Raw genomic sequence first — 15,682 nt, 5'->3', positions numbered from 1 at the left:
GTTCCCTGAAAAATATTTTGTAAATTCATAGGGCTTTAACACATCTGCTTAAATAAAATTTTAAAGCATTCAAATGTGATTTGTGAAGTTTTCTAAATATTCTTATCATCTCAAGATAAAATAATTTCCACTTCAAGTTCTCATTTTTTAAAAAAAGTGTTAACGATGAAATGAAGATAACTTAATATTCTTCATTCAAACAAAATGTACATTATAATTTGGAAAAGCAAAGCAAAAAAAAAAACAAAACAACAAACAAACAAACAAACACCACTACCAAAAAAAACCACCCTTAAGCATCAATATATTGTGGTGATATGTCAGGAACATTGGATCATTTTCTTAAAGATGGAAGAAGAAATCTTTGGCTGTGCAATCTTTCTATTCTCCAGACAGCAAGGCAGAAAGTAACATTTTCTGGGAAAAAGTTGATGCCAAGGAGACAAAGATCAGAGGCCAAGGACACTCCACAAAATATGGTCATACCCAGTTTGATAAATTGAAACATCATCTCCTGACAAACAGAAGATGGAACAAGAATTATGGACTTCTTTTTTTCCTCCTGCAAAGTTAGGTATTTCAGGAGGTACAAGACCTTCTGATGCATTTCAAAACTGAAGATTGCTACAGCAATTTGATGGCATTACCTAAGTAATCTGTTCTTCAATATACATTCCTCTTGTAAGCATCACCTCTGTCTTTCCTCAATTCATTTTCAGTTGGCATTGTTCAGTAAGCTTGGGTTCTTAAAGCAGCCATCTGAGAAGCAAGGCTCCTGGCATTTTCTGTGTGGATGAAGGTCTGCTGCTCTGGTTTGTTTACTTATGGAATGTAAAGTAGTCTTACACTAGCTTCACTATAATGAGCATCAGGAAAGGATGAAGTTAGGGCTGGTTCTAGGTGATAATTTTTATAAGTGATGAGCAAGTGTATCTTTTATTAACTGGGAGTAGTTCGGGTAAAAAAAATACCGTGATAGTTAACTCAGTAGAAGTTCTCCCATCTCTCCACAACTGGGCATGCAGTTTCTTGGTTTATCAGTTTTCAGCCAGTTCTGAGATTTTGTCAGCATGAATCAACATGCATTTCTACATCAAGCAGGAATCTATCTGTTGGTTTCAACAGCATGGTCTTGGTTTCACGTACCAATTTGAACAGAAAGGGAAAGTAAGACATGTCTTACTGGAAACAGAGAAACTCTACAGGAGTAGCTCCATCATGGTGTTTTCTCAAGAACTCGTCCAAAACCATGCACCAAACTCTAGCAATTAAATACCATCACATACCTCCTTAATTCCTGCTTTTAAGCATTTTTAAGCACAGAGTGCATTTCATTTATCTTGCCCTTTCTGACAAAGTTGTTAAAAAAAATAAAAATAAAACAAAACAAGCAAACAAACAAACAAAAACATAATGGCAAGATAATCTACTGAACATACTCCCACCTTCACAGACTGAAGGAGAGAGTGAAGACTCATACCACATTGGTTACAGTACTCGCTCTCTCCTGGAGCACGTTCAGCTTCAGTGATGGTATGATACATGTCCACCCCCACTATCATCACCAGGAATGACCTGTAACAGCAGTAGCAGCTGGGCAAAATCTTTATCCCACCTTCTCTGTAGCAGCACAGGAAAAGAAAACCTGTGAATCTCAGCCCGTGTACTTGCTGTCCTGTCAACAGCACAGTATGGCAGCTGGCAGCCAAGAGAGACTCAATTGAGAAAGTGACACAGGCCACCATTTGTCCTCCAAACAGCTAGCAAACACTGGAGAATCCATTTGTTGCAAGTGCTTATGACACGATGGAAATACTGTGAGAGACCATAGCCACCCACCTTCTGTCAAATGTCAGCAAACCAATTCCTTTAAATAAGGCTATCAATCATAAGTGGTTCCCACTGTTAATGCACCAAGCAGTTTGCCTTTTCAGCACTGTTCACAGCCTGCTTGCTAAGGAGGTCCCAGGCATTCTCCATACCTGTCAAACATGGTTTATTCAGGTCCTCCACTTCCCTCCAGGAAGAAAATACTGGCCCATGAGCTACAGACATGTAATACAACAATATAGTTTGCTATTTGCCATAAACACAGCTAAAAAGCAGAAATCACCAGAAGTCTTCCCCAAAAAACTGCTGGAAAGGGATAGAAAGAAGGAATCTCCTAAAGCATATCAACTATCACAGCAGCTTTCCTCACTGATAGCCCCTCTGCCTTAGAAACCTCTCTTTGCAGAGTGGGAGAAGGAATAAATGGTGGGAAGTGGTTTTGTCCTCAACACCAAAAAAACTCTTTAGGTGGTCACTCACTGACTCAGAGAGAATGGGGAGATGAACGAGAAGCTGCAATCCCTTTGGCTTTTAACGATTAGCTTAAAATCAGAGATTATGTATGCAAGGCAAAATTAATATTATTATTCCTATCTCATCTTACCACTGATAATTTCCAGCATCCAATTAGACCTTAATTCAGTTGGATCCAACACCTGTAACTCATGCAAATTGTATCATGAATCCTGTTAAACTCCAGTGTAACAAGAAATAAGCAGAAAACTTTCATTTCAAAAACTCGCACATTGACTACCTGCATGAGCAGTTGTTCTATGCTGAACACTCATGGGCTTACAGTTCTCCTGAACATACAGCCCATTTCAGAGGCTAATCAGAAGAACAGGCAAGCACTGACCAGGACAGATACTTACTGATGCAATAAAAAAAAAGAAAGGCTGTAAGTATAGGAGTAGTATAGCCAAAAGGATTGCCTCTGAATTAAATTTCCTAAGAGGTTTATCTGTTTGGTGAACAATAAATTCAAATTAAGTCCACCAAAATCAATTTAACAATCACATTTTGTGTCCCTGAGGAGCCATCAGCAGCCAACTGTGAGACTGAAAAAGCCTCAACTTAAATTAGAAGTTGAGATCTGAATGCCTGTTATCATGTTTCAGTGATGGAGTTTTCTTTAAGACCAACTCAGAAAAGCATACACTATATACAACATGGACCAGGAAGGTAGAGACTTATTGCGTGAATTAAGAAGGCAGTGTTAGTCTTCACTACAAATTCCTTATTTGATATACAACTTAGTTCCATACACTGTCTATGATAAGGCAGCTTCAAATACAAGATGTGTTTGTTTGTCTAAAGATAACATCTCTAATTATGTAACCAGAAAAACAAAAGGAAATTTCAGCTAACAAACAAAGTTATTTCTGTGAAAATAGGATATATTTGAAAAAGCCACAATCTGTCTCCCTTGTGTGCTTAGAAGGAATTGTCCTCAGTGTTCACCCTACCGTTAATTAAGTATTTATTTTCTTGTTTTCCATTGCATTTTCTGATGAGAAAAGTACTTTGTGACTAACTCTGTTTCCTTGTGTGTCTGTACATTTTTTTTTAAATGATGGATTGCAGCCTTTCCATTATTTAAAGAATCAACAACACACAAACAAAATAAATGAGTTAACTTATCACACTGAGCTACTTCATAACACATACATGTATTACGAATACTACTCTAAAGAAGAAAGTCTAAGGAATGTTTAAAACATAATATCTTCCTGCACAGAAAGTCTTTTCTCCCCTTCTTTACTTTTCCTTTTACATTTTTAATTTTTCTTTTCACTCTCTTCATTACTCCTCACATCTATCTCCCAAAGTTGCAATAATAGGATATTCAGAAAAGCTGCTGCATATTGAGAACCCACAAGGCCTTCTGAAGAGCCTTTCAGAGTACCATCTTTGATTTCCTCTACTGGGATTCAGCTTCCTTAAAGCTGCTTCTGAAGCTTGGAGAAGTAGTATGCATTAAAAATCTACAGAATACCACTTCAGGCAGTCAAGTAGATCTTAGCAGAGCTGTTCACAATCCTTCCTACAGCAGAGAATGCAGACAGTGTACCCAATCTATCATTGATCTTTACAATCACACACGAAAAATTTATAAGAATGGTAAAGCCAGCACCACACCCATCACTGAGGGGATAATCCAAATTTTGCGTGACACAATGTGACTGAAAAGACCATTTGCAAAATCCCTCTGTATACTGCATCATAGATGTATGTATTATTTACACATAAGATAATTATTTCAGTATTTAATCCTTTCTACTGTGAAATACAAGCAGCTATGTTTCAGCAAGCTTGAATAATCATCTAAAAAATAATTTGCTATACTCTGAGGGACTGCATGAAGGATCAGTGAAAAATGACATGGTTAATATCAGGACATTTTGTTTGTAAAGGGCAACCGGCACTCAATTACTGCTTTAAAATATACAATTATTCTACATTCCAAACCAAACACAGTCTAGTCTTGTGATTTCAGGCTTTTTTTTTTTTTTTTTTCTTCCTATAAAGACAGATATGGAACTCTTAAATCTTTGGTACCAAGTTATTTAACAAGGACTACCTTAGCAATAGATATTGTTCTTTATCTTTCCTGTATTTTAAAATGTTAAATTGTTCATACATTGCATGTCAGGAGTTTCTTGAACTATTTTTTATAGTTTTTAGGTCTAGAAATCTGAATATACAAGTGATCAATATGCAAGTACTATTCGCTCCCTCCCCTTTTGCCCCAAGAAGTTTACCAGTGCGCAGAGCAAGTCTACTGCTTCTAAGATAAGTTCCTGGTGGCCAATTCGCGTGACTCCAAGATCTTCCAGTTCTTGATGTGTAATACGTAGTAGTTGGTCGCCACTAATCTTCTCTCTCTCAAAGTTCTTAATATATTGCTGCAGGCAGTCATCAAGACCTGCAATAACAGAAAGGAAGAAGGAAAGAAAAGTTAGCAACATCTTATCCTGCCATAGCAAATCAAATCAAAATGGACTGGAACCGAAAATCAAGCCAACAGAGGATATTTGTCCTATCTTCAAAATAAATATGTAAATGTTACTAACACGAGTAATATAATGTTATGCTGCCCATAAATCATAACATTTGGAGAGCTGTGGCAGCTGTGGCTTCTCTACCTCTGAACAACACCAATCACTCCTGAAACCCAAACAGAGCCCTGAATTCTTACAGTATACTGCATTATGAATGCATATCTGACAGTCTCTAATAACAGGTATATTAGCAATGGCTCTATCAGGAAGGGGAGAGGAGAAGTGGGAACACAGGACAGGAAGACTTTTCTGAGTGCTGCAGAAGCTATTGCATTAGTTATTAGAGTACTATAAGAGTCCAGAAACGAGGGAAAACATTTATGCCAGAGAAAAAATTCTAAGAGGAAATAGAAGTGTGAATACATTTAATGCAATGCATCCAGGAGTAACAAGCTGTCAGTGCCTCTTAACCTCTCTCCCAGCCTACCTCTGCCATTGCAGGCTGCATGATGAAGAGGCAGTACTGGAGGTGCCCTCTCCTAGGAACCTGCCCTTTCCTGGGACTTTCCTGAACTGATAGGACAAGAGGGAATGGCTTTAAACTGAAAGAGAGTAGATTTAGGTTAGATATAAGGAGGAAATTCTTTACTCAGAGGGTGGTGAGACACTGGAACAGGTTGCCTCTATAAGCTGTGCATGCCACATCCCTGGAAATGTTCAAGGCCAGGTTGTATGGGGCTTTGAGCAACCTGGTCTAGTGGTAGGTGTGCCAGCCTACAGCAGAGGGGTTGGAATTAGATGGTCTGTAAGGTCCCTTCCAACCCGCGCCATTCTGCGATTCTATGATCAGGTTACACCTTACCACGCAGCTCTCAAATGTGCTTGACCAGCTTGAGAGAAGCTAAAAATTGTTCCGTAAGTCACCAATAATGAGAAATACCAGTAGTTAAATTCTCATTAAGAGCAATGACATACAAAAGCTTTTATTCTCTTTAGTTTCATCCCCCTACAAACTTGGCTATGAATTACCAGAACCACCAACTTTGATCCATAAAAGGACTTTGCCACCAAACATATGCACAGAACAGAAGACAGGAACACTAATGCTTTGTGAAGTGCCTTTCCCCACTTTGTACTTAACTAATAAATACTCAGGCTTTGGCCCTTAGAACTGCTTTTAAATGAAACTACTGTTTCATTGTAAAACACCACAATACACACAAACACCGTGTGGTGTACAACGAAGACCTTAATGTCTAAGACACCACTGCTTCTGAACATGTCAAAGAGTATGAGTCCAAAAGCATTTCAATGGGCACCCTCAACTCATCCGTATGCTGCCATTTATTTTACGCACTAGGTAATGTGCACTACTATTAGCAAACAGGTAAGTGGCAATACAGATCAGTTATTCTTTTCTGCCTGACACCTGGAAGAAAGGCTATTTACCAAGTCCCAGTTCTATAAGAACTCACTTAAACATTTAACTTTCAAAAGAAAATAATTTTCTTTCAAGCCTTTTTAAATCCATTTGACTTGTTCTCCCTTACACGCATACACAGGATACCACCATCATGAAGTATATGATAAGAGGTTTCTTGATTTATTCATATTTGTACCTATTTTCTTCAAAAGCACTCTTAAGTGCAAGTTTTCCATTTGGGAAATTAATTGCATGACCTATGTTACAAGCACCGTCTCTTGTACAATGACATTTATTTTTTGAAAGAAATTGAATATTCTTGACAATGAACAAAATGGTTCATCTAAAATATATTAAAAATAGACTGTAGATGTGCTTTTGCTAAATGACTAAAAAAAGACAGCAGTAAGTAAGATATGCCTCAACATAAGTCCCACACTGCTTACATAGACTTCTGAATGAGAATAATGCAATTAGAGTATTCAACGTCATCAGGTTTCAAAAAAAAAAAAAATAAAAAAAAAATAATGACTTCCCAGTAAGAGACTAGCAGCACAAATCCAGAATAAGACATGACAGATGCACTTAATAAACACTTACGGAAAATTAATTCTAAATAAAGCCTGTATTCTTCCTCTGCCTGCTATCTGTGTATTTTTGTCATTCAGATGTAATATAGACAGATGCATATAGTTCATATAAGGTAAGAAAAAATTAAAGAAAACAAAAATATTACTGACAATTGCTTGACTCACCAATTTCATAAAAAACAGATCCAGGAAAGAACAAAATAATTTAACTGTAGATTGCATGACATTTTCAGAATAGCTTGCCACAATTACTTCCCCTCACTCCCTAAATAGAATATTCTTATAAAAAGTCATTTCTGTCGCTTTATTTCTTAATTAAAGACCACTAATTCTTTCTGTAAACAAAACTGCACACTGATAGGAGATACTAACAATACAAAAGGGCAGTCAGTGCTGCTCACCCGCATCTTTCATCCTCCCAGAGCCACGGCAGACAGCCTTATTTTCCAGCAGCAAGTAAACTGCAGGGAACTGGCATTCCTGGCTTATGATGCCATTTGACTTGGGGCAGGACAAGAGATACCAAAAAAACATCAAGCACCTGGGCTCCATCAAGACACCCTGGAAGCCAGCGTGGAAAGCACAGATTTCTCTTTTGCAATACTGTCTTAACCGCATCCACCCAACTTCAGTGTAATAGAAATTATTCTGTCATGCTCTGCTCCTCTTCTATGCCCAGATGCTCTCATATTCAAGGATATCATACGACTCACATACCACAGGAATCCCAGCAAATAACTCAGTTTGATGGACTATTCCCTGTTCCTAGCCATGGGTGCAACTGAGGTTGCCAAATACTTAACAGTCCTGGATATTTCAAGAACAACAGTTTTTCTACAAAAATTGGGTTCATTATTTTATTATGGATGTATAAGGTCCCATAGGATATCGGAGAGGTTTTGTGACATCAATGAACAAGTAACAGTCTCATATACAACAGCCCCCCTCCTCATCAAACTAACCCTAAGATATTGAGTATTGAGTTATTGAGTTTTTGTTTTTGTTTTGAAAGAGTCCTCAAGTCTCATGCTCCAGCAATATGACAGACTTCCCAGGAGTCCAGCTCTTCAAGAACCAATCCCCCATGTGGGATGCTTCCCACCTGAGCTTTCCAGCCAGGGAGCTTGGCAATGCTACCTAGATCCCACTACTGCACTCTCATTACCCAGACAGTTTGACGGGGGTCTAGGAGAGCAATTAAGGTGGGAAACTAATACATTGCACTTTTTGTCAACCAGCATCCCACTGAGGTATTCTGTGTGCAGATATACTGTTCTCTGCATTAACAGAGAAGAAGCACTCTCTTCATTAAGTTTAAAGAAAGCTCTATCTTGTGTAACTAAACAAATAACAAGCAACAACAAAGGTAAAAATAAAATAAAAAAGCCACTCCAGAGGAAACTGCTAAGAAGTCTGTGCTTTTAATATCAAAAGAAAAAACTTCCCTAGAAAAGTTTCTCTTTCAAGTAGAACACAACATAGATGTTTTCTTCCCTACTCTGTCATTGAGTTCTGCCTTCTGTGAGCCAGGCCAGAGTTCACCAAGTCATTAACAGTTTTTAATGGCTCATTGATGTGAAATTGTGCAGATTTCTATGCAGTGAATTCCCATTTTTACAATGGCACAATAGAAACTGATAAGAAAATGTTTATTTATTTATTTAACTCTTTTTTATTATAACTCATATGATTTTCTGGAATAAGATTGCATGATGCAGTGCTACCCTCAGGGGAAATCTTCCATACTTGCAGTCTTCTAACTAATAACACAATTGCACACTTCACAATCCCCCTGAGGTATTATTTTCCATGTGTGTAATAGGTTACCTTTTGAAACAAGCAAGCCAACAAACAACCCTGTAATTCAGCACCAGAACAGGTTATGCACATCTGTAGTAAGTCAGTTAAATGACCCTCTCCATTAAATACATCCTCCAATTCTAATCCCACTATCTACTCTGCAAGAAGTCTTTCCTCCCTCCTCTCTGGGACTGTTTCTGTAAAAACTGAGCTATTTGCCGAACCTGTAACAGAAGCAAGGGTAAGGACTCTGACAGTCTAAAATGTGGATTAGATGTACACAAGCACAGTGGCAGTGCATCTTAGTTACAGCAAAAGCGCAAATTTGTTTCTTCTGAAAATCCAACCAATTTAAATTACCCATAATGTGTGTAAGTGGCTCTTTAAGAGATCAGTGCACTCTTAAAAAAAGTATTTCAAAGTATGATAAAAAATAGTCATCATTTTCTACGACTAGATTCCTACTCTAACCAGCTACTCAGATATACATGAGAAAATACAGCTGTAAAAATAGTGGCAACTAGGTAGAATATTTTTCCCCAAATTGGTGACAAAGGAATTTTTTCTTAGGATTGGAAAAATACAATGAAATGACAGAGTATGTGTACTTATTAGTCTTCTTTCCAGTTTGGGGTTAAGGGAAATATTATGAACATTACAGGTGTAGCCATCATGCCTGAAACTTTGACAGAGGAGTATATTTTTATGCTCCCTTGGTAAATCAGAATGAGGATGTAAACTGACAACTTCCCTTGGTATGTCCTTGTTCTGTAATCCCAGCAATAATGTGCAGACAATACATATTTTGCATGGGAGGGGAAAACACTCAGCTTTCTTAAAGTGATGGGTTTGGAGACTTTCTTTGCTTTTAATTTGAAGCAAACAAATTCATCTTTCAATCTGGTAACAGGAAGACTGTGCCCTACCTGAACTCCATTAGTTTCACACCTTAACAAATGTAAATTCAGGCAATGGACTGTAGCACAGAATTTAACAAGTCATTAGGAGAAAAAAGTTTAAAATGGAGTTAAAGGTAAACTGAGCATTTAGATAGTTTAGATACAATGCCTTTTCAGATTGTAAACTACATTTACAGTTTTACCTTTTTACTCAAACTAGTGTGATGGAAGGAACTGCCAAAACATGAACTACTCGTAAGGATTGACTCCATGTGGGTTCACTCATGTCACACACCATTTTAACTTAAATGTCCAATTGAGTTCCTGATAAGTTAAAACTGTGCTATCACTCACAGGTTTGCAACTAGGCTTTATCAATCTAAGGCTGGTGAGCTACTAATGTATTTGCTTTCTTTATACAAAAAGAGGCTTTCCTCATGCCAAGGAGCAAGACAGTAAACCAAAATTTCTTCCTGTCTTCCAGGTCAAGAACAGATCTGCTCCTGGGTACGGCCAGCAGCCTGGAGCAGGCAGTTATCCTTTCTCCAGCAGCTCTTACCTGGGATACACACTCAGGTGTCCTCCACAGGGGAACCACAGCATAAGGAAAGTGATTAAAAACGGCAGGTTTCACCACAGTTTGTAGATGGGAGATGTTTACTCCCCACCTCAGGGATGTTTCCTGCATTAGGGTCTGCAGCACCTCCCAGGTCTCATGTGTGACAAGCAGATGTCACAGCTGTCAGTGTCAAATGACAAAGCAGAGACCAGAATCCATTTAAGTGCTATAGATGGTAAATTGGAGGATTGTATAGTAGCAAAAAGGTAATGTCCCGTCCCAGAGAAGCACTGCAAGTAGAATGGCAAAAGAAACAAGAGAAGCAGCTTTCATTCTGGATTGAGGAAAAAGTATCTTATTTTTAAAACTGAAAAAAAAAAATAATAATTGCAGGCACTGGATTTATTAATGAAAAAAATGCCAAGTTGCTGAATTACAAGAATATTTACAAAACAGCAGGCCAATTACTTTGTGTACTGGTTATCTGCAATTTCAGGCAAAAATCCTCTAACTGTAAGATGTATTTGTCCATTACTGCAAAGAATTATTCACTCCCTCTCCCTACATTAGTCAAAGAAAACTCAAAAAGCATTTTAAACAAACATTAAAAGTGACTGAAGGAGTGATTATTGGGATCATTTCCAACATAACATACTTATTCATGGAATACAGTATATGTTCGTCATGTGCAGCTTAGGGTTGGGTTGATTTTTTATTTATTTATTTTTATAAACTAGGAGCTAACTGTTGATAGTCAAAGCAGTAGCTAAAAGATGCTGCTAACTGAAATATATACAATTTATTTTAAGTAACAAAAGGAAAACAGTAAGAAAAAAACACTATATCCACTAGACATATACCACTCTCGCCAGAAAAGCATGTTCAATTTGTTAATTATTTAAATTTAAATAATAAGCAATGAAGAACTTTTAGTTCAGATGTGAACTTTTAGGCAGAATATGTGGACATGAAAACAAGCAACCATAATGTAGCCTCTCCTGAGGGTATTATAAATGCTAAGATCCTGGCTAGCAGAGAAGAGGTACTGCATACAGCACTGAGGTAAACACAGAAGGCATTGCACTGGGCTCCTGAAGAGATGCACAAAATATCAAGTGGAAGTTGAATTATTTTTTAGATCTTGCACTGTACTCTGCATTTAAGGTTATTGTCAGGAGAAGGGTGAAAAGGTGCCAGTAAACAAGGAGAAAGTTATGCCAGGCGAGAACTGGGAAGCCAAAGAGAGCATTCATGAAGGTGCTGGGTTGAAACCCAATTTGGGGTGAGAGAATTACTGTCCCAAGCCAGTACTAATTCTGTAATTAAAAAAACAAATCCAGTTCTAGTAATCTAACTCTTAAATGTCTGCAGTTTCTGTGCCTACAGATACAGTCTCATTTCACAATCGTGAGCTCTTATGAGACCTGGATAAATATTCATTATATGAGAGTGTTGGTAATAAATGGCAATTTTGTTCATCAAAAAACTGCAGAAACATCAAAACTGAACAGATCGTACCTGGCTCATCAATAGCTCTGCTTTAAAAAAACGTGTGCTGAACAACTTTTAAAGGGTTTTATTGGAGTAAAAAAAAAAAAAAAAAAAGTAAATTAAAACAAGGAGGAGGAGAAGCAGAAACTATATATATAGACTGACTACAAGCATGATTTAAAGATATACAAGACCGAACTGGGTGCAGTGTTGAACTGGGTCTGTCTGGGATGGCATTAACCTTCCCTAGAGCAGCCCACACAGCGCTGTGCTCTGCATCTGCGGCTAGCACAGTGCTGGCATCATGCCCATGTCCTGACTACTGCCACCCATGTCCAGCTATAGCCGATCAGCACACGCACGGCATCCAGGCCCCCTCCAGGCCATAGCCAAAGGGTAGCAAGCTATGAATGGGCAAGGGGAAGGAGAAGGAGAAGGGGGGGCTCTTGTTAGGGAAGCACTGGTCTTCCCAAGCAATCACTCTGCGTATCGAGGCCCTGCTGAACATTGCTTGCTAATGGGAAGTAGAGAATGTTTGTTTTCTCTCTCTTTGCTCTGCACTGCCTTTGCTTGTTTTTCTTTCTTTTCTCTTTACTTACACTGTCCTTATCTCAACCTGTGAGCTTTTTTTTCACCCCCATCATATTTTCTCCCCCTCCTCTTCCTTTGAGGAGGGGGAGTGAGAGAGCAGTTGTGGTGGAGTTCAGCTGCCCTTCAGTGTGCAATGACCACAAGTGTCTAATAGGCCAAGTTTTCAATAAAACTGGTCCTTGCTGTTAGACTACTTACAATCAGGGCTTATTATGGAAAGTTAGGCTTGTTAATTATGAGAACAATATCCAGCATTGTGTTTATCTGTTGATAAATGTAATCATTCATATTTCTCTGGGTGGTTTTTGTTTTCATTCTGACCATCTGTATACCAAAGCCAAATCTTTACACAAGCACATATGAGTTTTGCTAAATATCTGAAATCTTAAAACGTGGATAATAGTGCAACATCCAACATTGGGCTATATTTTTATGAAATTCAAGGATTAGTATCCCTGATTATCAATATTGTTCTCCATGTAAGAGGTTATAATTATTGTTATATTTAGGACTCTTATTATTGGATTACAACGATTACATTGTTCAACTCCAGCTGTGGCCTTTGCACACCAGAAATGCTGAAGTGTGCTGAAAAGTTAGTGTGGCTCATAATGGTAGCGGAAATCTCTTTGCTAGTGGAAGGGAGAGGAGCTTGCCAAACAACCCACAGCATCATTAAAAATCAGGAATCCCTCAAATGAAGCTAATCAAAGGAAAGCATGCATTACTCCTGATAAACACTACTACATCCAACTGCAGGGGCATAGGGCAGGCATAATGAGGATAGTAGAAAGTGTGCATTCATCCTCATAATTGAATGTATAAAATGACAGATTTTAAATTCAGACTTAGAAGTTCAGTGCAATTTCGGAGGCATCTAGGGATAAGCTAGAAACATCTGAACTGTAAGGAATCTTTCTTTTTCTTTATGAAGGAATCCCACTTGTATTCAGAACAAAGAGGAGCTAGGCTGACTGAGGACAGGGAGGTTGTTTGAATACTGTACTGTACCAGAACCAGAAGTTCTCCAACAAGTTATCCAAGAATCATCAATATTATGAAATTAGAAACAGTAAATGAAATACTTCCATGAAATTTCTCAGAGGAAATCCCATCATCTCAAGGAGACATTGTTCTGACACAAGGCCCTTGATAAACTGTTTTTTTCCCTCCATGAAATTCAAGCTGTTTTACTAATGAACTCAGATCCCTGAACAGCTAGCTTTATTTCTATTGTTTCACTTGGCAGTTTTCACTCTCACACAATCTCTCTACTCCCCTTTCATCATGTGTACTCCAGTTTGCAGATAACCTCAAAAAGGGAAGTATTTTTGGGCCCAATCAATCTTTAACTTCTTCCTCAAAGTACCACTTTTCTCTTCTAAATTTCACATGCAAACTAAAATATATTGCAACTGTTCTGGCATTTTTTTCAGTCAGCATTATAAAATTATGGTCCTAAATACCATTCACTAAAATCTACTTTATCTATTTGTGTTTCATAAGAATTTTTATTTTTACCCTCAAATGTTCCCATTTTTGCCCCCATGATTCCCTGTACATCTGCCTGTATCCCTAGCCCTGCAGGGATTCGATGTTTTCTAAGAACTTGCTACCATACATCAAACTCTAAAGAGTAACCTCCTTGCTAATTGGTTTCCCCTAAAATACAAAGCAATTTTTGAAAGAGCACAACAAAGTTTCTCAGTATGTGTTCTGACTTTAGACTTCCTAGAGGTTTCTGTTTACACTGGTGCAAAGCAACTTTGCAAGATTAAAGTTTACAAAGAGAGCAACTGTCCATCCAATGACAGCATGTGCCTTTATTACTTCTTCAGTACATCTCTCAAGGATGCAATAAGAGTAATGATATTAAAATACACTGAAGGCAGTACCACCTGGTTCAAGCCCAGCACCAGCATGTTGGTGCCAGAGCGGCTGAGGGCGAGGGCGCAGTCTGCCCAAGGCAAACTCACACTCCATCTGGTCTAGCCCCAAGGCTGCAGCTGCGACCACACTTACGCTAATTCACAGCCCCTGCCCAATGAAGAATTCTGCACCATGCAGGGGTGATAAATTAACAAATTCCCAAACATGACTGCAAGTATTGAAATGCAACCACCGTGTCCCCCAAGGATGGAAGGCTTTGTCTAAATAGGTGTGGTACTGGCTTCTCCAGCAGCTCGAAGGGACTGTGGGGCTCAAACACCCCCTCAGGACTTGAGATATGAAAGTCCAATTTTCCGTAGCTTTTTCACCATCTCTCATGATTATTTGCAGCTGTGCTTTACATGATCACATACAACTATAGGAAGTGCAAATCCGTCAAGTGTCCAAGCCTACAGCAGGCACGCAGGAGTGAAAGTCTCTCCAAACTCCGAGTGAACTCTTGCAACGCCCATGCAATTCCCAGGCTTGAAGCTTTCTTGAGCAGAAGTTCGCACAATTCAGCACAGTGTGAGATTTGGGACGGTTTTAGGGTTGTGGGCAGAAAAGCTGTACATCCCCCTCCACATGACAAAGAAACATCTGTAACTTAAAATCACTGGTCGAATACTTTGATATGCGTAGGAGTGCCTTAAGGAAGAAAAGAGAAAGCTATACTTCTAATATTCATCACTTCCTTACAGCAATACTTTAGATGTCTCAGCAAGCATCCTACATCTCCACAAAATATAAATGAATCATATATTAAAGGGCAAAAAAAAAAAAAGTATAACAAGTAAGACAGTCAAAAGATGTTTATTTAAGCCAAGCACACCCCTGACATTAACCGAGTAAGTAAATAAGTACTGGTTGTTCTTTCAAATGCCTTTGCATGTTTGCATCTTTACAGAGTGCTCTGGAGCAGCCACATTAAACACACTGTTGTTGTCACAAGAAGGGCCCTCCTTTTCTCCCTCCCTCACATGGGCTAATATATGCTATTACGCAAAATAGTCAAATAAGCTCTGCCACAGCCTTTATTATAGTTCTTCACCATGAAAGCCACCTTTGCTGCCAAGAATTTGTTAAGCTACAATGCATCTTTTTGGAGCGAGCTGGAACATCATGTCCCTGAAGAAATAGCACAACAGTTGTCAGAGCTATACTTTACCTCAATATTGTAGACTGCTTCCCACCATTGCAGAAATCAGTTACTAGTTTAGATAAGCCTTCAAGATTTATTTGGTGATGCTGTCAGACAGTCTACGGATTTCATAAAGCACAGCAGTTTGGCTAAAAGCAAAGCAATTAATTTTGCAACGCAAGCGATGCCTCAACTTTGTCCTGCTGACACTCAACCTCTCTCCAGAGCAGTGGTAGATAAGATACTAGGCTTGACTGGGAATGCTTACAGGATGGCTTCCATCCACGCTCCAAGGGAACCTCTCCCAACATTTGATCTGCCTTCCAACAGAAGCAAGACCATCCAGTGTACATAGGCTCTGTCTGCTTTACCCCAGAAGGGATTTCAGGATTAAGACAGAACCCTAGTGACATTACCTGTAACTGGA

General features: G+C 38.6%; 1 protein-coding gene across 10 annotated transcripts in view; it reads right to left on the bottom strand.

Moving 5' to 3' along the window:
- The window catches only part of CNKSR2 (connector enhancer of kinase suppressor of Ras 2), a 218,705-nt gene that overhangs the window by 176,732 nt on the left and 26,291 nt on the right, over positions 1 to 15,682 (bottom strand). For all 10 annotated transcript variants that reach the window (XM_027449077.3, XM_027449080.3, XM_027449078.3 and 7 more), the window contains exon 2: positions 4,593 to 4,756. In XM_027449077.3, the coding sequence (XP_027304878.1) occupies positions 4,593 to 4,756 (164 nt within the window). The remainder of the gene's footprint in view (positions 1 to 4,592; positions 4,757 to 15,682) is intronic.

This window comes from Anas platyrhynchos, chromosome 1 (genome assembly GCF_047663525.1).
Source record: "Anas platyrhynchos isolate ZD024472 breed Pekin duck chromosome 1, IASCAAS_PekinDuck_T2T, whole genome shotgun sequence".
NCBI lineage: Eukaryota > Metazoa > Chordata > Aves > Anseriformes > Anatidae > Anas > Anas platyrhynchos.
The sequence above is the reverse complement of the archived record's forward strand: the minus strand, read 5'-3'. Positions and strand labels throughout refer to the sequence as shown.